The sequence below is a fragment of the Mustela lutreola genome, chromosome 10, assembly GCF_030435805.1.
Source record: "Mustela lutreola isolate mMusLut2 chromosome 10, mMusLut2.pri, whole genome shotgun sequence".
Taxonomy (NCBI): domain Eukaryota; kingdom Metazoa; phylum Chordata; class Mammalia; order Carnivora; family Mustelidae; genus Mustela; species Mustela lutreola.
In genome coordinates, this window is record NC_081299.1 from 42,126,211 (window position 1) to 42,149,705 (window position 23,495).

Here is a 23,495-nt window from a genome sequence, read left to right on the forward strand (position 1 = left end):
GCTCTCCCTCTGCCCTGCCCATCTCCCACCCCTGGTCCAAATCAATCAATCAATCAATCAATCTTTAAAAAGTAAACTAGTTGAGGTTGACTTTTGGGCATTACATACTTTGTTTTTTTAGGCCACACTAAGGAATGTAAGAAATAGAGACCCTGTGACTCCCCAGTATTCCTTATAAGGCACTATATGGTACTCTGAAGGGGTGGTTATAAGAACTAGTTTGTGGGCGCCTGGGTGGCTCAGTGGGTTAAGCCGCTGCCTTCGGCTCAGGTCATGGTCTCGGGGTCCTGGGATCGAGTCCCGCGTCGGGCTCTCTGCTCAGCGGGGAGCCTGCTTCCCTCTCTCTCTCTCTCTCTGCCTGCCTCTCCATCTACTTGTGATTTCTCTCTGTCAAATAAATAAATAAAATCTTAAAAAAAAAAAAAAAAAAAAAGATTTAAAAAAAAAAAAAAAAAAAAAGAACTAGTTTGTTTTTTGCGCTTTCATGTGTATTACTTAGTTTAATCTCTTGACTCTGCAAGAGAGGTATTATTGTCCTTAGTGAGAGGGAATGTCTTTAAGGGTGACAGCTGGCTGATATTGGAGTCTGCTTTTGTATCTTGGACTATTTTGATTCCAAAGCATGTGTCCTTTCCACTACATCTCATTGTCTCTGTTTGAGAATCTTAGTTCTTTACTTTCCCCTCAATTTCTAGTCCCAACACAGAGGGTTTTCTTACTATAGAATTTCTGTCATTGTTTCCTCATCCAATTTGCTCTTCTCTCACCATCAGTTTTCTGAACCATCCATTTTACTGCATCTAGGATTTGTTGGCCATTTCATTCCCGGACTTTGGCGTTATATAGTAAGCTGTGGTTCCTAGTTCCTAAGAATCACTAGAAATGTGCTAAACCCAATATTAGTTCTCATTTTTACTTAGCTTCCTAGGTATCACTCTTGTCTTTTTTTCAAACTTTTCTTACTACTGTGGTTAATTTCCTTTATTCATTTTTTCTCATCTCCCAGGTCTCTAAATATTGGAGAGTTCCATTTCTTGGTCTTTATTTTATTTTATTTTTTTAAAGATTTTATTTATTTATTTGACAGAGAAAAATCACAAGTAGACGGAGAGGCAGGCAGAGAGAGAGAGAGGGAAGCAGGCTCCCTGCTGAGCAGAGAGCCCGATGCGGGACTCCATCCCAGGACCCTGAGATCGTGACCTGAGCCGAAAGCAGCAGCTTAACCCACTGAGCCACCCAGGTGCCCCCATTTCTTGGTCTTTAAATCTATATGCTGTACTTCTCCCTTGAACTAAGACTCCTATATTGAACGGCAATAGTCAATACCCAGTGAAGATCCATATAAAGTTTTCAAAGGAAGAAGAGTTGATCCATTTCAAAGAACATTTACTAAGTACTTTTTTTTTTTTTTTTAAAGATTTATTTATTTATTTGACAGAGAGAGATTACAAGTAGGCAGAGAGGCAGGCAGAGAGAGAGAGGAGGAAGCAGGCTCCCTGCTGAGCAGAGAGCCCGATGCGGGACTCGATCCCAGGACCCCGAGATCATGACCTGAGCCGAAGGCAGCGGCTTAACCCACTGAGCCACCCAGGCGCCCCTACTAAGTACTTTTTAAAGACACCTGAATTCGTGCCCTTGAAATCAAGGAATTCTAGTCTAGTGGAGAGGAGACAGATAAATTTAAAAATAGGTTTAATTCAGTGTGAGAGATGCTTTAGAGTGCTGTAAGAAAAGTTTTCCTTAGAATATAAATTTTAGCTTTACTCTGTATATTAAATATTTACAAGGCTTAATTTAGTGGTTATGGGCATTTTCAAAGATTTTATTTATTTGTTTATTTGACACAGAGAGAGAGAGAGAGAGAGAGAGCACAAGCAGGCAGAGCACAGGCAGAAGGTGAGGGAGAAGCAGGCTCCCCACAGAGCAGGGAGCCCAATGCAGGGTTCAATCCCAGGACTCTGAGATCATGACCTGAGCTGAAGGCAGGCACTTAACTGAGTGAGCCACCCAAGCGCCCCTCTATTTTATCTTTTTAAATTTTCTACGGGTTTTATTTATTTGAGAGAAAGAGAAAGGGGGGGCGGAAGGAGAGGGAGACAGAGTCTTTTTTCTTTTTCTTTTTTTTTTTTAAGATTTTATTTATTTATTTGATAGAGAAAAAGACAGCAAGAGAGGAAACACAAGCAGTGGGAGAGGAAGAAGCAGACTTCCCGCCAAGCAGGGAGCACAATGTTGGGCTTGATCCCAGGACCCTGGTATCATGATCTGAACCAAAGGTAGACACTTAACGACTGAGCCACTCAGGAGCCCGGGAGAGAGAGTCTTTTTTTTTTTTAAAGATTTTATTTATTTATTTGACAGAAATCACAAGTAGGCAGAGAGGCAGACGGGGGTTGGGGGGTGAGGCAAGGCAGGCTTCCTGCCAAGCAGAGGGCCCAATGGAGGGCTTGATCCCAGGACTCTGGGATCATGACCTGAGCCAAAGCAGAGGCTTTACCCACTGAACCACCCAGGGGCCCCTGGGAGAGAGAGTCTTAAGCAGACTCCACCCTGAGCATGGAGCCTAACACAGGGCATGATCTCATGACCCCGAGATCATGACCTAAGCCAAAACCATGAGTTGGATTCTTAACTGATTGGCCCACCCAGGCGCCTCATCTCTGTTTTAAATTGTTACATATAGATAACTTGATTTTTTAGCATCTAGCATATGAAATTGGTTGAACTGAAGATGCTTATAGTTTGAGGAGTCAGACTACTTGACTTGAGGGTTTATCACTGGCTAGATAAGTATTGATCACTGAATAAAACATACATGCAATGAAATTAGTTTAAAATATTTAACATTCCTGGGGCGCCTGGGTGGCTCAGTGGGTTAAGCCGCTGCCTTCGGCTCAGGTCATGATCCCAGGGGCCTGGGATCGAGTCCCACATTGGGCTCTCTGCTCAGCAGGGAGCCTGCTTCTCCTCATCTCTCTCTCTCTGTCTGTCTCTGCCTATTTGTGATCTCTCTCTCTCTCTCTCTGTCAAATAAATAAATAAATAAATCTTTAAAATATTTAACATTCCAGTAACAAAAGTTCTTTAAAGTTACATTCAAAGATAACTTGAGGCTGTATTTCATATAGATGCTATAAAGCAATTGAATCAACCAAGTACAGGTAAATGAAGTCTTACTGATAAAATCGTTAAACATATTCCCTCTTACAACCTTTTTTTATTTCACGTAGTATTTCAGTGTCTTTACAAGTCTAAGAAAAATCTAAGAAAAAGTTCAGGATAATTCAAAAAGAATTGAACATCTGGGAAATTTTTATTATTCAATAACCACTTATATATATGAATACATAATCAAGACCAATATGCATGTAGTATATATCACAGTTCTTTTTTTTTTTTTTTTAAGATTTTGCTTATTTACCTTTATTAGAGAGCGTGAGAGCAGATGGAGGAGCAGAGGGGGAGGAAAGGGGAATCTCAAGCAGACTCTGCCCTGAGCAAGGAGCCCCACATGGGGCTCGATCTCAGGACCCTGAGATCATGACCTGGCCAAAATGAAAAGTCAGACCCTTAACTGACTAAGCCACCCAGGTGCCCCTACTTCATATAGTTTAAAAAGCATTTGTAAAGAAACTTCCATTGTTCTGCCCTCAGGGAGAGAAGGAGCTTTACAATCCAACTGACAACTATTTTTCTGACAACCAGGCAGCACCCAGTTAGTGTGATGTGTGAACATAAAAATGACTGCCATCTAGTCTAGGTTGTGGGGTGTCTGCTTGAGAGCACAGCATTTCAGGGCTAGCTTCTCTGAGCATAGAGTTGTCTTCATAGTAGATGGACAGAACTGGTCCTTGGACAGTCGTACAGCTAGCACTACCAGGTGCCTTTGCCCCACTCAGCTCTTTCAGCTATTACAGGAATGGTGTGGGTTTGCTGTTTGAGTGAGGAGAAACACAAGAATGGTCACAGATTCGTTAAAAATACATATTTATTTTTTAAAAAAGAAACTTTCATTGTTGTTTCTACCGTTTTACAAATGTTTACTTAATATGTGCTCTTGTGTCCATTTGGCACGATGTGTACTGTAGTCTGAGTCTTCCAATTTAAAGAGATTATAACTCTGAAGGACAGGTTGGGGTTTTTTTTGTTTTTTTTGTTTTTTTTTAACCTTCTTATAGATAAGACAGATGCCAGGATCATAAACAACAAATGTGTAGCTTAAGAAGTGCGGGGGTGCCTGGGTGACTCAGTCATTTGGGCATCTGCCTTTGGCTTGGGTCATGGTCTCAGGGTCCTGGGATGGAGCCCTGCATCAGGCTCCCTGCTCAGCAGGGAGTCTGCTTCTTCTTCTGTCTCTGCTGCTTGTTCTTGCACACACACACTCTCTCTCTCCCCATAAAGGAAGGAAGGAAGAGAGAGAGAAAGAAAAGGAGGAAGGAAGGAAGAAAGGAAGGAAGGAAGGAAGAAAAAGTGCAAATAAGGGGAGCACCTTGGTGGCTCAGTTGGTTAAACATCTGACTTGATTTCTGCTCAGGTCATGATCTCAGGGTTGGGAGATCGAGTCCTATGTTGGGCTCTGTCCAGGTGTGGAGCCTGCTTAAGACTTTCTCCCTCTCCCTTAGTCTCCCCCGCACCCACTCCTGCAAAAAAAAAAAAAAAAAAGAAATGCAAATAAAGTGAACACGCTTGAAGCCATTACTCAGGTTAATAAATAGAACTTTCAGCTACCCTGAAGTTTCTCTGTGCCCCATCTTGATCATAGCTCTCTCCTTCTCCATAAAATTAACCTCTATTCTATCTTTAATAATAATAATGTCGGGGCACCTGGGTGGCTCAGTCATTGGGCATCTGACTTTGGCATGGGTCATGATCCCAGGGTCCTAGGATCGAGTCCCACCTCCGGCTCCCTGCTCGGTGGAAAGCTTGCTTCTCCCTTTCCCACTGCCCCGCCTCTGTTCCCTCTCTCGCTGTGTCTTTCTCTGTCAAATAAATAAATAAAATCTTCAAAAAAATAATATAATAATAATAATGTCCTTATTTTTTAATAGTTTTATGATCTGTTTATCTCTAGGCTTTTAGTTAATCTTGCTCATTTTTAAAAATTATATGTCTTTGAGGGATACCTGGGTGGCTCAGTCAGTTAAGAGTCTGCCTTTGGCTCAGGTCATGATCCCAGTGTCCTGGGATTGGGTTCTGTATTGGGCTCCTTGCTCAGAAGGGAGCCTGCTTCTCCTTCTGCCTGCTGCTCTCCCTATGTGTGTGCTCGCTGGCTCGCCCTCCCCACCTCCACCCTGACAAATAAATAAAATCTTAAAAAGAACTAAAAAAACAAATTATATGTCTTTTGAATACCTTTATTTTACAGATTCCTTCTCCCTTCCTTTCTTTTCCTTACAATTTGTCTATTAAAAGATCCAACCTTTTGGACTTGTAGACTTTGTCTCAGTCTGGATATTCTTAATTAATAATAATAATTATATTAATTAACATCCTCATTATCATTATTATTAAAGTCATCTCTACACCCAGTGTGGAGCTTGAATTTACAATCCCAAGACCAAGAGTGGCATGCTCTACCAGCTGAGCCAGCCAGGGCCCCCTGGATATTCCTGATTATATACTCATGGTGCCTATTTCTGTGTTGTTGTATTTTTTTGCAAATTAGTAGCTAGATTCGGAGGCTTAATCAGACTCAAGTTTGATCCCTTGGGCAGGAGTCTTAGGTATTGTGCTCTTTCAGTAAGGAAGTATATAATATATGGGTTTGTTTGGTTGGTTTTTTTCTGTGATGTTAGTGGTTGTTGACACTAGTTCCATTAATTCATTGGGGATCAGTGGTGATATTACCATCATTTATTTTTCACTTTTCAGTTAGATTACTTTTATATAAAGTCACTTTACATTATATACTTTCGGTTACTCAATACTGTGTGAGCCACAGTTTAAGATATATGTATGAATCTATATAAATGGGGCATTCCTTAGACCTAATTTTGAACAGAATCTATATCTATTTATTTATTTATTTTTAAGTAAACACTACACCCAGCGGTGCCTGGGTGGATCATTTGGTGGTTAAGCGGCTGCCTTTGGCTCAGGTCATAACCCAATGTCCTAGGATCCAGCCTCACATCAGTCTTCCAGCTCAAAGGGAAGTCTCCTTCTCCATCTCCCTCTGCCCCTCCCCTCCCAACTTGTGCTCGTGTAGGAGCACACACTCTCTTTCTCTCTCTCTCTCAAATAAATAAATAAAATCTTCAAAAAAAATTAAATACTACACCCAATATAGGGCTTAAACTCACAACCTCAAGAGTCTTGTGCTCTATTTTTTTTTCTTTTTTAAAAGATTTTATTTATTTGACAGAGATCACAAGTGGGCTGAGAGGCAGGCAGAGAAAGAGATGGGAGAAGTAGACTTCCCACTGAGCAGAGAGCCCAATGCGGGGCTGAATGTGGGGCTCAACCCAGGACCCTGGGATCATTACCTGAGCTGAAGACAGAGGCTTTAACCCACTGAGTGACCTAGGTGCCCCGAGGCTCATGCTCTATTAACTGAGCCAACCAGGTGCCCTTGAACAGAATCTCTTGGAGCTGAATAAGAGCTAGATAAATCTGGGGGAAATAATTAACACAGTTATTTGATGAATACTTATTGAGCACTTATTCTGAACCATACATAATGCTAATTATTGGGATATAGTGGTGAATGGGTCAGTTGAATGGAGGGATTATGGTAATGGTTATGAAGATGTTTCATGGGGACCTGATTTAGATTGATGGGTCAGGGAAGGGCTCTCTAAAGAAGTGTCATTTAACTTGAATAGGGAAAGATGAGTAGAAATTAGTCGAAGAAAGAAAGATTTCAATAAGCAAGTTATATATATAATGGCCTTTTGCTGGGAAAGAGCTTGGGTGATTGAAGGATCAGGGGAAAAAGACCAGTGTAGCTTTAACATGAGTTAAGGGAAATTAAGGAATTATCTTAAGAGACAGATTTACTTAAGATTTACTTTAGGTGCAGCATAGAGAATGTTACCCATAGGCTTATCATAGGGTCTAAGCCTATCTAACGTATATCTCTTTAGCATATGTACACCTTCATAAGATGACTCTTCTGAGTGGGTTGGAAAGTAATCATTCGCATTTGTTTCAAGACTTACATGGCTATACCAGATTCCATCTATACAAATGATGTTTGGCTAGAGAAAGTTAGAGGGTTGAAGAAATCCTAAAAGCTAATCTTATGGCTATGTTCAAAGGTGTCTGGAGAAGCCAATGAAACTCAGATTGCAGAAGCATTGAAGCGGTACAGCGAACGGGCATTCTTTGTCCGGGAAGCTCTATTTCACCTTTTTAGCCTGACTCATGTGATGGAAAAAACAAAGCCAGAAATTTTAAAGGTAAGAATAAGAAACTGGATATGAAAACTTTAAAATTATCTTCCTGGATACAGATGATGGCTTTGTGAAGAAAATCGGTGAAAATTTGCATTTAGTCTTTGATTTTTTTTTTTTTTTTGTAATGGGTTTGATGATATATGATTTCAGTTGTTAGCCATAAATGAGAGAGAAGATAGTTGCATAGTGTTATTGAAGTTAAATACCTTCTACTTCATATTTAACTACCTAAAACCAGTGACCACTGTGATATTTTTTTCACCATCTGCAGTAGAAAATGAAAGTATATGACTGGAATCACAACACTGCATTGTATTGCTTCCGTATAGACTTTTTAAAGATATATAATATTGGTATTCCATAAGGCACCTTCCCATGCACTTTTAAGCACCTGTGCTTTCATAATTAATTCATGATATTTCCCAATTAAAATCTTTTAATCAAGACAGCTTTTGAAGGGCAAGAAAGGAAGATTCTTAATTTTTGTTGATTGTTTAGGGCCATGTTTATCAGATTGTGTCCTTTGTCCACCAGAAGTCTGGAATATTATTTTTAAAAACATATTTGTGAAGCCCACTCTAGGAAATTTAGATTCAATAGGGCTGGATGAGGTACAAGAATCTGCATTTTAGGGGCGCCTGGGTGGCTCAGTGGGTTAAGCCGCTGCCTTCAGCTCGGGTCATGATCTCAGGGTCCTGGGATCGAGTCCCACGTCGGGCTCTCTGCTCAGCAGGGAGCCTGCTTCCTCCTCTCTCTCTCTCTGCCTGCCTCTCTGCCTACTTGTGATCTCTCTCTGTCAAATAAATAAATAAAATCTTAAAAAAAAAGAAAGAATCCCCAAGATAATCCTAATACATATTTGAAATCAGTGAGTATAGGACTGTATTATATTTGATGCCTCATTTAGTGGGTACAACAGTATTACAGATTGTGTAACTACAGATCTATGAGGTTAAGTAACAGTAAGTTAGTAGCAGAGAGAAATGACCTAACCACCCCATTATCTTAAATTTTCAGAATAGGGTACGCTTGGATAGGAACCAATAACATTTCAGTCCCTGAGATGTTACCCCCAACACAGCCACCCCTCCATATATACCAGAGGATATTGGCACTTGGTATATGAATTACCCGTTTTGGTTTTGGTTACTGTGAACCTGAGCAGCAAAGAACCTCTAGTCCTGATCTGAAATATTTACTCATTCATTCATTCAGAGAATGGTACAGAGAGAAATGAATATAGAAAATTCTTTTAAGGGATTCAGTTCTAAAGGAGAGCAAAGGAAAAAGATGGTAGTTGGCTGAGGAACTATTTTTTTAATTTTTATTTATTTATTTATTTATTTATTTATTTTTGACGGACAGAGATCACAAGTAGGTGGAGAGGCAGGCAGAGGAGGGAGGAGGAAGCAGGCTTCCTGCCAAGCAGAGAGCCCGATGTGGGGCTCGATCCCAGGATTCCAGGATCATGACCTGAGCTGAGAGCAGAGGCTTTAACCCACTGAGCCACTTGGGCGCCCCAGGAACTTTTTTTTTTTCTTTTTTAAGATGGGAGAAAAAAACCAGCTTTTTATATGCTGATATGAATGATCCAGTACAGAATAAAAACTTGATATAGGAAATAGAAGAACAGCTGAAGCAATGTCCTTGAGTAGACAAAAAGCAAAAGATGTAACATGTAAGTGGAGGGATTACCTTCAGAGAAGAACCCAAAAAGATCATTTATGGTAATAGGAAAACAGCATGTGCATGTTTATGTACTGGCAAGGGGGATACACGTGGTAGTGAGAGTCTGAAATTCTTTTCTGAATGTTTCCTTTTTCTCCGTATAATTGGAAGCAAGGTTCTTTAGCTGATAGTGAGGATTGGGAGGATTTGTTGGGGATTGAGGAGAGAGGAAAAGATGAGAAATAGTTACGTAGGCCAGAGGGAAGCAAATGGATTTTATTGTACTATGACTTTAGCAGTGTTCGTAAGAAACTGAATGTCGGAATTTGAGAGTGAAAAGTTTGCCTCTGGTTTACTCTAAACTCAGTAAGAATTTATTTAGTGCTTAGAATATAAGAGGCACTGTACTAGGTCTGGATGAGTTACGTGAATAGAAAAGATTCATTAGCCCTACGGAAAAATTCCTGGACATGAACAACTTGATACCTTCCTGGACCAGGTAGGTGAGAACTATGTGTTGATAAGTGATTGCTATGCCCTAGGCTCTTTGCACATGAGGATAAAAAAGATAATTTAAGCCTGCTTAGAAATTGTTAGAGATCAACAAAGTAATGTTGCTATGTTAAGAGGGCTTATATTAATAGCGTGAATAAAGAGAACTAATTTTTTTTCTAGCTTGTGGTTACTGGGATGAGAAACCACCCTATGAATTTGCCAGTACAACTTGCAGCAAGCGCCTGTGTGTTTAACTTAACTAAGCAGGATCTTGCTGCAGGAATGCCTGTTCGACTCCTGGCTGATGTGACTCATTTGCTGCTCAAAGCCATGGAACATTTTCCCAATCACCAGCAGGTAAGCGTGTGGGAATTCCTATTCAAATAGTCCTTTTAGTGTTCCCCACCCATCTCCTACCTCCATAGAGTTCAATTTAGTAGACCAGATCTGGAAATTCAAATGCCTTTGCAGCCTGCAAAGTAATAAATTTATGGTATGACTGAGTATAGGAAAGCAGAGAAGTAGAAAACTAAAGAGTAGATTCCCTGCCTGAAAGTATTTAAATCCAAATATTGAGGGAAATAGTACAAACCATAAAAAACTCATCTTCCACCTCAATCCTGACTTTGGATAATTTCAGCAAATATCCCATAACACATCTATTCTGGGCCAGGCACTATCAAGTACTCGCATACAGAAATGAGTAAGACATGGGTTTTCTACTTCGAGCCATATGGTATGTATATAACCTATCCTATTGTCAGGATGAAAACTGAAAATATAAAAATTATATTTTTCATTCTTAAAATGTAGCAGCTAGTTGGCAACTTAGTAAAAAATACTCATAATCCAAAAATCAAGTAAAAATGTCAATCCAGGGGTGCCGGGATGGCTCAGTCAGTTGAGCATCTATGTGCTTTCAGCTCAGGTCATGATCCTGGAGTCCAGGGATCAGCCCTGCATCGGGCTCCCTGCTCAGCCGGGAGCCTCTTCTCCCTCTGTCCCTCCCCCTGCTTATGCTTTCTCTCTCTCTTTCAAATAAATAAAATCTTTTTTTTTTTTTTTTTTTTTTTTTTTTTTTTTTTTTTTTTAAAGATTTTATTTATTTATTTGACAGAGAGAGATAACAGGTAGGTAGAGAGGCTGGTAGAGAGAAAGAGAGAGAGAGAGAAGCAGGCTCCCTGCTGAGCAGAGAGCCCGATGTGGGACTCGATCCCAGGACCCTGAGATCATGACCTGAGCTGAAGGCAGCGGCTTAACCCACTGAGCCACCCAGGCGCCCCTCAAATAAATAAAATCTTTAAAAAAATGGCAATCCAGATAGGTGATTGGATCAGTAAAGCCTCATTGAGGGCAGTTACCAAATTGGATAAGCTTTAAGCTCTGGTTTTTTGGTTTTTGTTTTTTTCCAGATTAATTTATTTATTTTAGAGAATGAGCACACATGCGTGCAAACATGGGGAGGAACAGAGGGAGAAGGAGAGAATCCTCAAGCAGACTCCCCACTGACAAGCCCATTGTGGGGCTCAGTCCCTGGACCCTGAGATTTTGACCTGAGCTGAAATCAAGAGCTGGCCACTTAACCAACTGGGCCACCCAGGCACCCCTAGGCTTTGGTTTTTATGGCTTCTGGAAGCCAGGTAGTTAGAGGACAAAGCAGAATCCACCCAAAGTCCACCAGAAGGAAGGGGGATTAGCTGATATTAATTCTATTTATTATCCTACCTCGTCTCATGGAAAAGACAAAGAATATGCACAAGTAAACTCACATGGGTTCTTTGGAAGTCAGTCTTTCAAAAACGGGGAGGCAGAACAAAAGTTGTAAGAAATCATTGGTGTTTCATCAGTGATCTTCCTTTTTTTATAGAGGCTACACCTAGTTAAAAAATAAGAAAGCAATATTTTATTCAGGAATTTCTTTCTCCCTTTGGTTCTTTAGTTACAGAAGAATTGCCTCCTTTCACTTTGCAGTGACCGGATCCTTCAAGATGTTCCATTCAACAGGCAAGTGTTAGCCCTAGAACTTAAAATGGGCCAAAACGGAATTTTAGAACTCTGTCTTGGGCCATTTCTTGCCAGTTGGCATATCCTTCGTGTATAGTTAATAAGTGAATGGGATTCTGCATTATCCTATAGAATGCTAACTCTACTTTCTCTGATTTGGTACTTTGACATTCCTGTTAGCAGATTGGCCTCTGTTTTCATAGTCCTTTGCTTAAAAATTTATATTATGGTTTTTAGAATATTCATACAATATTTTAGGCTGAAGAAACTGAGGCATATGGACTCAGTGTCTTGCCCATGATTTTGTGTCTAGTAACTGCAAGGCTAGAAAGACTCAAGTCTTCTAGTTTTAGGTCATGATCTTTTCTCTGTATCATACCTCTTATTATTATTTGATACTGAATTAAAGAAGAAACTTTTTAAATAGAGGTTAAGGGAGGTTATATAGCTGGATTCAAGTAACTTAAAAAGTGTTTTCCCTTGTTTTCTAAGATGAGATTTGAGAGCTAAAAAGGATTTTTTGTCATCTATTTTAAATACAATTTTTAAAGATGGTATTGAAAAAGAAAATATACTTATGATTTAATGAGAAGTCTATTTCTCAAGCAGCAATTTTACTGTGATTTATTTGTGTAAAGTACTGGCACAGCTGAGGAATGAGATGTTCCATTTACTATTTCAAATCGTTTGGACAAACCTATAACTACATATATCTCATGTAGGTTACTAATTTTTATTTTATAAATACTGAGCATCTGTACTGATTACATGAAGTCATATGTAGGAAAGACATAGTCACTTTCCTTTTTTTTTTTCTTAAAAACATAATCACTTTCCTAAAGAAAATTGTCAACTAACCCTGGGGTTGAGAAACCTCTTTTAAAGGGCTAGCCAATAATATTTTGGGCTCATTAGCCATAGGGTCTCTGTTGCAGCTACTTAACTCTGCCATTGTACTTCCTAAAGCAGTTGAAGATGATACATAAACAAATGGTTTTACTATGTTCCAATAAAACTTCCGAAAATAACCAGCTGGACCCACGGCTATAAAATCACTATATGTAGGCTATCGTTTACTTACCTCTGATCTAGCCAATACACTGCTAGATTTGAGCTTCTTTATGGTCAGAGACTGTGATTGGTTAATCTCTTTGTCTCTAGTGCTTAAGTGGATGTTTGATGGATGAATGAATGAAAAATGAGTATGACAGAAGACAGAATTTTTCATAGAAGAAGATGACAGAATGCATTGGGCCCCCCAACGAGGAGGGAAAGATTTCATCTGATTGGTGATCATTAAAGATTTCATGTTAGTGATGGCATTTGAGATAATAAAGATAATTGATGGCATTTGAGATAAAAAGATAATGACTAACCTGTATAAATCACTTCTGTTGCCAAGCACTGTGCTGAGTGTTTTACATATGCTTATTCAGCCCATAAAAAAGTCCTGTGAAATTGTTATTCTTATAATTTTCATTTTATAGATGAAGAAACAGCCACAGAGAGGTTTAGTAATTTTCTCAAGGTGATAAGATAGCAAGTAGCAGAATTTAGATTTAAATCCAGAATGACTCCAGAACCTCTACTTTTTACATCCATGCTATATTGCTTTGAAGATGAGAGATGGTTGGATTGATTGTTTTATGTCATGGGAATTGCACAAATACAGGTACAGAGGAAGTTAGTAATAATATTAGAAAAAATAACCTTTATCAAAAGCTTGGTGTGTGCTAAGTTCTGTACTAAGTCTTAAGTTTTATGTGTAATCTTATTTAATCCTCACAACAATCCTATTGAATAGATCTTATTATTTTACAGATGAGAAAATTGAAGTTCAGAAAGATTAAGGAAATTGCCCCAGGTTCCCAAAGTTAGTAAGTGGTAGAAGTAATATTTGAAACCGGGCTGACTCCAGAATGTGTGATTTTCTTAACAACTTTCCTGCATTGCTTCATGTGATAAAATAATATATTTTATTATTATCAGTAACATTAGGCAGAACTAGAATTTAAACTCCAAAATACAAGAAGCATCAGAATCTGTGCTCTTAACTATAAGGCTATCTTAATCATAATTCTGGGCATGTTGGAGGACTAATGAGCAGTCCATTTTGCAATAAGCATTGGGTAGGCAGGAAAAAAGATTTGAAAGTTCGGGCCCATTGTTAGAGTCCAGAAATATTGTGAGTACAGGAATTACATCATACCTAAGTTCTCTGACAGATTTATGTATTACCAATATTAAGGCACAAATTGAAGGGAAAACAGTGGAGGTATAATGGCCCATTAGAAATCTACTGTAAAAGAATCCAAGATGGCCTTGGGAATAGAAAGGAGGTAATAGTAAATTTGAAGGAATTCGCAGAGGAGTAATTTTATCTATATAATTCAGACAACATTATTAAACATCCATGTGTGAAGCTCTGTATTGGGTTCTTGGTATAAAGGGCTGAATAGTTTACAGTCCTTTACCTCAAGGAACTAATAATGGGCCAATGGAGGATTCATGTGAAGCTGCAGATAATCACTCTGACAGAGTTATAAACAAATGGTTGTTTGTTACAACTCTGATAGAATTACAAACAGATGCTAAGGAGCAGTGATAAAGCAGTGATAAACCTGTCAAGGAAAACTTCTCAGCACAAGTGACATTTGAGCCAGGTCTTGAAAGGAGAAATTATAGGTATATTCCTTAGTGTCATCCTGATTTCTCTCCTTATGTCACACCCCACATTCAAGTCCTTTGACAAATCCAGCTATTTTCCAAATATATCATGAATTCAGCCATTTCTCATCACTTTCATTTCTATCTCTTGGACTAGACTAAAAGTGATTTCTCTCCAAAATTATTATGGTAGCCTCTGAACTGCTCTTTGCTTCTTTATTTGCCTGTTGAAGTTTATTTTAAAGTCAGCTAATAGAATAATCCTATTTAAAAACATAAGTCCGTTCATGTCATATCTCTCCTTAGAATCTTTCTGTGGCTTCCTGTCTCACTCTGGAGTAAAAGCTAATTCTTTACAAAGACCTTATGATATGGCACTCCTGTTACCTCTGACCTCTTGTCTCAGTACTACTCTTGTTCTCACTGCTCTAGCTCTCACTGGCTTCCATGGTATTTCTCAAAACCTCCAGGCATATTCCCAATGCAAGGTCGTCGTGTCTCCTTCCCTCTGCCTAGGATGCTTTTCCCCTAGATAACCACACAGCCAGCTTTCTTACTTCCTCAAAAGTTTTCAGTGAGGCCTTTCCTAATAGCCTTACCTAAATTCAACATTTCATATCCTCTCTTTACCTGCTTAATTTTTTTTCCTCTACAGCACATGTCACATATTTTACTTACCTATTTATCATCTATCTTCCACACTACAGTGTAAGCACTATGAGAGTAGAAATATTTTTCTATTTTGTTTACTACTCTGTCTCCAGCACCAGGAACAGTATCTGGCACAAACCAGAGGCTCAGTAAATGCTTGTGAATGAATAAATGAATATTTCTGTTGTGCTAGATGCTGTAAGGACCCAGAAAATAGTACAGTGTAGAAATTACTATAGGTTAGATATATGTTATAATTCTAGAAGATAAATATCAGATGGTTTTGGTCATATTTCCCAAACTCTTGTTTCTTTACAAAGTGTTGTTAGAATTAACAGCTAGAAAAAAATTAAAAAAAAAAAAAAAAAAAAAGAATTAACAGCTAGGCACCATTTCCAAAACACTCAAGTATAATTATTCTGTTATCAGTTAAGAGGAATTTTCCCATTCTTTCTCACCTACCTAAATTGTAGCATCATTTCCCAGCTAGAACTCTGAAACTGCCTCCATCTCCAAGATTCATTCATGGAAAACCCTTTGTGTGTTTTCAGGTTTGAAGCAGCCAAGCTTGTCATGCAGTGGCTGTGCAACCATGAGGATCAAAACATGCAAAGAATGGCTGTTGCTATCATTTCCATCCTGGCTGCCAAGGTATCTGAACTCCCATAATTGAACAGTTTTCTGTAGGAAGCTGTCTCCCGTTGCAGTTACTATTTTCTCCAAAACCTATGTGCCAGAAAAGTTAGTAAGCCTCTTTGCCAGCCTGTTTTTTTTTTTGTTTTTTTTTAAAGATTTTTATTTATTTATTTGACAGAGAGAAATCACAAGTAGATGGAGAGGCAGGCAGAGAGAGAGAGGGAAGCAGGCTCTCTGCCGAGCAGAGAGCCCGATGCGGGACTCGATCTCAGGACTCTGAGATCATGACCTGAGCCGAAGGCAGCGGCTTAACCCACTGAGCCACCCAGGCGCCCTGCCAGCCTGTTTTTTCAGGCTACATTCAGTATTGCAGAATTCCATGTTGATCAGAGATTTTAGTCTGACCTTTGGAGCCTGTTGCCATGAGTTATATTAAACTCACACTAGTGAGTTTTGGGACTTAATTACTTTGTCTTCTGCTTGTTTGCAGCTTTCAACAGAACAAACTGCGCAGCTTGGTGCTGAGCTCTTCATTGTCAGGGTAAGTCTATTATCTCCTCTGTGCAAACCACTAGATAGTCTTCATTTTCAGGCAGTGTTGTGTATTTCAAAACATTATTTTTGTTACTTCTACCTGGATATATTCATTTATTTTTATAGAAGCAGCTTTATTCCTCAACAGATATGGAAAGAGCCCTGAACTAGGAGTCAGATGACCTAGGATCTAACTGTAAACTCAGTTTGTGAACTTAGACAAATTTTGTGAATCATTGGAGCCTAAATAAACCTTAAGATCGTATCTAGACCTAAAATTCTGTTATTTTGTTATTTATGAAGAAAATGTAGAGACCGTTGTAGGCATGAAATTGTGCTAGATGCTTTGGGGGAAAAGATAATTTAAATAACAGACAAATGATTTTGATTTCTCAGTTAAGGAGATGATACAATGAACAGCAAAAAGTTAAAAATCTTTAAAGAGAGTAAATATAAACAGTGTCCTAGGGAGGACTGGAGGAAAAGTCTACTCTTTTTCCTTTTCTTGCTACAATCCTGGCTTGAGGTGTTTAAACAATAATGGTAGATGGAAAAGTCAAATGAAAGACTCTCCTTTTTTTTTCTTTTTAAGATTTTATTTTTAAGTAATCTCTATACCCAGCATGGGGCTCGAACCCACAACCCACAACCCTGAGATCAAAAGTCACACTTGCCACCGACTGAGCCAGCCAAGTACCCCAAAAGACTCCCTTTTTCTGTGATTTACGTATTATGTATGTAATGAGAAAGTCATTCCTTTGATAAATATATGTAGCTAGCTCCTTGCTAGATGTTAGGGATTCACATTGAATTATATCTATAATTTCTGTCCATAAGAAGTACTAGAGAAAATAGCTATGTGGATGTGGTTGTAATACAGTCTAATACATATAATAATAGCAATAGGAATGAAAAGAGTAATATAAAGAAAGGAGAAAGCTGTGATGGTATAATAGAGTAGGAATTCTGGAACTGACACATCTGGGTTTATTCCCAGTTCTGGCAGTTAACTGGCTTGGGCCATCACATAAATTTACTTAGAGGTTATGAGCTACTTTGTACAGTTACTATGAAGATTAAATGAAAAGGAAAATAAGATTAATTGAAGGGGAGGCACCTGGCTGGCTCAGTTGGTAGAGCATGCAACGCTTGATCTCAGGTCATGAGTTCAAGCCCCACATTGGGCATGGAGCTTACTTTGAAAAAAAAAAAAATTATTTGAAGTAATATATGCTAAGTGCTTTGCACAAAATAAATACATGTTAGATAAGAAGGGATGCTGATTTTATTTATTTTTTACTATTTTCAGGGATGACACTTTAGTTTTAAATATGGCTTTTCATTGTTATACATGTGTTTCAGTAGTTTTGGTTGGAGATATATTCAAAGATTTTAAGGAAGTAATTCACTTATATGCTTTAGGGGAAAATGAAACTTAGTTTAGCAGGAATTAGTAGCAGTAGTAGTGGTAGTAGTGATTATCACTAGCCTTTATTTAATCTCTTGATTATCACCCACAGTTTACAGATGAGGAAACAAAGGAATAAATTGCCAAACAAGGTTACACAGATGCAGATTCTAGTGCCACGTTCTTAGCCACTTAATGATTATTAATCCCCCTGAGGTGTTTTTATTTCTAAAAAATTTTTTTCCTGATCTGCGTGTAACTTTACCCCCAAAACTATAATCAAAAAATGGAATTATGGATACCTTATCTAGGTTTCAAAATATTTATCTTTCAGACTTAAATTTCTTGGGTTATGGCTATGACAGAAATAATTTACAAATGGAATTTCAAAGCTATTATCTTATTCAATTCCAATATAGACTTTGATTCTCTTACTATTGTATGTAATTTGTTTGTTCTTTTTTTTTCCTTAAGGAAGACTTGGAATTCAATAGAATTAGGTCTTCCAATTCTTATTTTCTCTTACTAAGTTGACTATGATCAAATTACTTAATATTTCTCAGTCTACATTTCCTCTGCTGAAAAATGAACGTAACAGTACTATAATATAGGATATAATTTGCTGATACTTAATAAATGTAGATTCCTTTCCCTTTCTCCACCTCTACTTTTTTTGTCCAGGATCTAAATGAATATATGTTGTGACTAATTGGGTAAGATAGTTTTCCTCAGCTCTAAATGGTTTGCTTTTTATTTTATTTACAGGGTACTAGATTATAGGTATCATCAGAATAATAAAGTATTTTTGAAGATCCTATACTTTTTTTTGTTGAAGGAAAAAGCCTGACCAAAGAAGATGTTTGTTGTACTTTTAAAAACTTTTATAGGAAATGTTTTAAGCCATGAGACCAATCTTCATGACTTGTGATTACCACGACTAATTATAATAACAGTTTGTGATGAGAAATTCATTCTATTTCTTTCAGCAACTTCTTCAAATAGTGAAGCAAAAAACCAATCAAAATTCAGTGGACACTACTTTGAAGTTTACTTTGAGTGCACTTTGGAACCTCACAGATGAATCTCCAACCACTTGCAGACATTTTATTGAAAACCAAGGGTTAGAACTCTTCATGCGGGTTCTAGAGGTTAGAATGGGAATTTAGCCTATAGTTTTGACATTGATTGATTTTAAGTATTCATTTATTATATTTGGTTATTTAGGTAGTTATAGGTTTCTCTTTCTTTTTACAGTCTTTCCCAACTGAGTCATCCATTCAACAGAAAGTCCTAGGACTTTTGGTAAGATAAAAACATATAAACATTTCCTGCTAAATTCCAAGCTGTAATCAGTTATTTTCCTTCTGAGGTAGTACGTTGAAAAATGCTTCTCAGGGTGTGTGGGTGGCAGACTCTTGATTTCTTGGTTTCCACTCAGGTTATGATCTCAGGGTTGCAAGATTGAACCTCACGTGGATTTCCATGCTCAGCACAGAGTCTGCTCCCTTTGCCCCTTGTGTTCTCTACCATCCTGCCCTGGCACACTCTCTCTCTCAAATAAATAAATCTCAAAAAAGGGGGGGGGGAATTTTTCTCTATTTGTAAACACCTAATGACATTAGAAAATATATACAATATAATAAAATGAGAAAAGCAGGCTATAAACAACATATACATACTAGATTTTCACCACATTAGGGGCACCTGGGTGGTTCAGTTGTTACACGTCTGCCTTGGGCTCAGGTTGAGCCCTGCATAGGGCTTCCTGCTGAGCAGGAAGAGCTTCTCCCTCTCCACTCTCCCTGCTTGTGTTCCCTTTCTCACTCTGTCTTTCTCTGTCAAATAAATAAATAAAATCTTTAAAAATAAAAGGATTTTTACCACATTAAAAGGAAAAATATAAGTTACATACTTTATTATATATGGTTTGGTCTAGTATAGCGCTTCACTGTGAGCAATTTTACTTTTATAATCAGAAAAAAAGTCTCATGAAAAAATATCACTAACTGGGGCACCTGAATACCTCAGGTGGTTAGGCATCAGATTCTTGATTTTGGCTCAGGTCATGATCTCAGGGTTTTGGGATCAAGCTCCGTGTCTGGCTCTACACTTGGCAAGGAGTCTGCTTGGGATTCTCTCTCTCCCTTTCCTTCTGGCCCTTATCCCACTCACACACCATCTAAATCAATCAATCAATCAATCAATCTTTTTTGAAATGTCACTAATAAATAAATAAATAAATAAATCTTTTTTGAAATGTCACTAACCTGTAAGTGTCCTTACATGCTATGTTTGGTAATTAATAATCAGTACTTAAAAGACTGCTTAACAAATTAGACATTCCCTAAATTTATTAGATATAGATTAAAGTGAGCCCCCTAAGATTTTGAGGCAATGTTGAAGGAGCAAATGTTTATTATGTTTAATCACTGCAACAGGAGAAGTGCCTATATGGTGAAAGCTATTTTAGAGCAGACCTCTGCTCTTAAGAAATTAGATAATAGGAGGCATAGATGAGTGAGTTAAAAAAGTTATAGATTAGTGTTTGTTTTACAGATGCATGAGTATGAGATAATAAATGAGATATGGATTATTGGGAAAGGTGACATTTAAAGAAGACCTATCTGTTCACTATAGTTTTAGTTTTTTATGAAGTAGAAAATGTAAAAGGACCCAAAAGCCCAGAAATAGGGAAGTATTAAGAAGATCATAGTTTTTGATTGTTCTATTCAGGGTTCATAGGATTATTAGATACAGAAGTTGGTTCACATCACCATAAGAAGAAAAGTAGAACTTATTTTAAATACTTAGAAAGCTTGTAGAGCTTTAAAATGCTTTTCTAGCAATTTTTTTGTGGGCAGAGAACATACCTTGATTTAAGTCCTTTGGAATTTATTGAGACCTGTGTATGGCCCACAATATGTTCTATTTTGGTAAATGTTTCATGTACACTTGAGAAGAATATGTATTTTGCTGTTCTTGGTATAATGTCCTATAAATGTCAGTCAGTCTAATTGGTTGTTATTGTTCAAGTGTTCTTACTGATTTTCTGACTGCTTGTTCCAGCTGATAGGAGTTTTGAAATCTTCAACTATAATTGTTGATTTATCTATTTCTTCTCACAGTTATATCAATTTTTGCTTCATGTATTTTGGAGCTCTGTTATTAGGTTCATAAGCTGTTAAAATTGTTATGCCTTCCATTTGACCCCTTCTCATTATAAAATTACTTTCTTTGGGTGCCTGGGTATCTCAGTATGGTTAAGCCTCTGCCTTCAGCTCAAGTCATGATCTCAGCGTCCTGGGATCGAACCCCGCATGGGGCTCTCTGCTCAGCAGGGAGCCTGCTTCCCCCTCTCTCTCTGCGTGCTTCTCTGACTACTTGTGATCTCTCTCTGTCTGTCAAATAAATAAATAAAACCTTTAAAAAAATTTTTTTTTTTTTATCATTTCCTGCCCTTAAACAGTTTCAGTTATTTCAGATAGGAGAGTAACTCTGACACCTTTTTACTTCATTTTGTCCAGAAGTATGTGTCCTCATCAATCTTCCATCAAATAGAATTAAAAATGAGAAATGTGTCTTTTATTTATACTACTCTTTACATATCTTTTAGTGTAGGTATGGTAGCAATGAATTTTCACTCAGGTTTTGTTTGTATGAAAAAGAATCTTGCTTTTACTTTCAAGAGTTACATTTCTTAAAAAAAAATTAAATTTCTGCTGATTATTGAGTTAAAATGGATATTTTTTCTGTTCGATTTTTGGGTTTATAATTTTCATCAAATTTGGAAAAATTTTGGCCTTTATATCTTTACCTTGTATCTTTAAATACACACACACACGCATATATACGCACACACTTTTTTTTTTTTTGGTACCTTCTCTCCTCTCTCTTTCTGGGATTCCAGTTATAAGTATGTGAGATTGCTTACTATTATCTCATAGGTCACAAAGTAATCTATTGGCTTTTCTCCCAAAATTTGTTGTTGTTTTTTCTTTATCTGCTTTTGCTTAGATGTTTCCTCTAGCTCTGTTTTTTAGTTCACAAGGGGTTTTTTCCCTCCAACATCTCATCTGCTGCTAATTTCACCTGGTATATTGTTCATTTCAGAGATATATATGTGTGTGTGTATATGTATATATAAATACTTTTTATTTCTAGAAGTTACATTTAAATCTTTGTATAGCTTCATTTTCTCTCTTCGTTTTCCTTTCATCCTGAGTCATATTTATAACATTCATAGTAGCTATTTTAAGTCTTTGTATGCTAGTTCTATTATCCCTGTCATTTCTGAGTCCATTTTAGTAACAGAGTTTTTCTCTTGGTTTTAGATCATATTTTCATGAGTCTTTGTATGCCAGATAATTTTTGGCGAGATGCCATTCATTGTGGAATTTACATTGATTTTTGCTGGATATTATTGTTTTTCTTTAAAGAGTTTTAGATTTTGTTTTTATAGTTGAGCTACTCACAGATCAAGTTGTTCCTTTCAAAGCTTATTTATTTGCTTTGTTATAGTGGCTTCAGATTAGACTTTATCCAAGGACTGATACATAATTTAGCTCCACTCCTATGCAATACTCTATTATGTGATGTCTTCACTCTGCCTGGTGGGAACGTGTACTTGTCCTAAGCCTCTGTGATATGGGGATGTGTTCATGTATTGCTTTCTGGTAGTTCTTTTCCTAGCCTCATGGAGCTTCACTTTGCATCATACTCAGCCAAGCATTTAAGGGGATTCTTCTGCAGGTATCTTTCTCTCTTCCTCTCTGGAGCTTTATTTTTTCTAGTACTCTGTTCTGCACATTTTTGCTTCCTTGGCCATCTTGATCACCGATCTCTGTCTCCTCAATTCAGCAAAAACTGCTGGATTCTCTTTAGGCTCCCCATACCTGCACAGCAATCCTGGAAACTGCCCCATTTGAATACTTTCTCTCAGGTATAGACATTCTTGTATACCTGTTGTCCACTATCAAAAAACAGTTCTCTAGTTTGTCTGGTTTTCTAATAACTTCTTTATGGCAGGAAAGAATGGCCATAATTCTTTTTTTTTTTTTTTAAGAACTTTATTTTTGTTTTAAGTAATCTCTACCCCCAACATGGAATTTGAACTTACAACCCCAACATCAAGAGTTGCATGCTCTACTGTTGAGGCAGACAGGTGTCCCAAGAATGGCCATTGTTCTTTTGATGTTCTGTTTTGCTCTTTCCTTTGTTTTTTGTTTTAGTAGTGGTGTCTTTGTTGGGGGGTTGGCATTTGTTTGTTTGTTTTACTTTTTTTATCAGTTACTGTCTCACAGTATGAGGTTCAGAGCTATCTACTGCTGTTATTCTTATTATGGATTGTTTTCATTGTCCATTGTAATTTAGCACTGTGATGTATCATCTTCTCTGGGGCTTTAAGTTCAAAGTGTGTCCTCAGAGGGTCTTTGTTTCTTTCTTTTTTTTCTTTCTTTTCTTACTTTTGTCACTATAAAAATGCTATGTAAAAAATGCAAATAGGGAAGAATATGAAAAACAAAAGTAAAATGCCAAAAAAAAAAAAAAAAAGTAAAATGCCTTTACTTTTTAAAAAATTTTGTTTATTCATTGAGACAGAGAAAGCATGAGCAATGGTGAGGGGCAGAGGGAGAGGAAGAAGCAGGGTCCCTGACTGACTCAGGGCCTAATCCCAGGACCCCAGGATCATGACTTGACCTGAAAGCAAACACTTAACAACTGAGCCACCTGAAATGTCTTTTCTTATTTGAATGTGTGAGATTAGAGAGGAGTGATGATTAATTATTCATGCTGGTGAAAAATAGACTGTACACATTCTAAAGTTAAGCTTGGGGCGCCTGGGTGGCTCAGTGGTTAAGCCGCTGCCTTCGGCTCAGGTCATGATCTCAGGGTCCTGGGATCGAGTCCCACGTCGGGCTCTCTGCTCAGCAGGGAGCCTGCTTCCTCCTCTCTCTCTCTCTGCCTGCCTCTCTGCCTACTTGTGATCTCTCTCTGTCGAATAAATAAATAAAATCTTTTAAAAAAAATAAAAATAA

The 23,495-nt window shown here is 37.8% G+C and overlaps 1 protein-coding gene across 1 annotated transcript in view; it reads left to right on the forward strand.

Moving 5' to 3' along the window:
* The window catches only part of ZYG11B (zyg-11 family member B, cell cycle regulator), a 90,427-nt gene that overhangs the window by 37,402 nt on the left and 29,530 nt on the right, over positions 1-23,495 (forward strand). Inside the window, exons 4-10 of the mRNA XM_059135980.1 lie at positions 7,260-7,400; positions 9,741-9,917; positions 11,500-11,564; positions 15,434-15,533; positions 16,009-16,059; positions 18,447-18,608; positions 18,715-18,762. Of these exons, the coding sequence (XP_058991963.1) occupies positions 7,260-7,400; positions 9,741-9,917; positions 11,500-11,564; positions 15,434-15,533; positions 16,009-16,059; positions 18,447-18,608; positions 18,715-18,762 (744 nt within the window). The remainder of the gene's footprint in view (positions 1-7,259; positions 7,401-9,740; positions 9,918-11,499; positions 11,565-15,433; positions 15,534-16,008; positions 16,060-18,446; positions 18,609-18,714; positions 18,763-23,495) is intronic.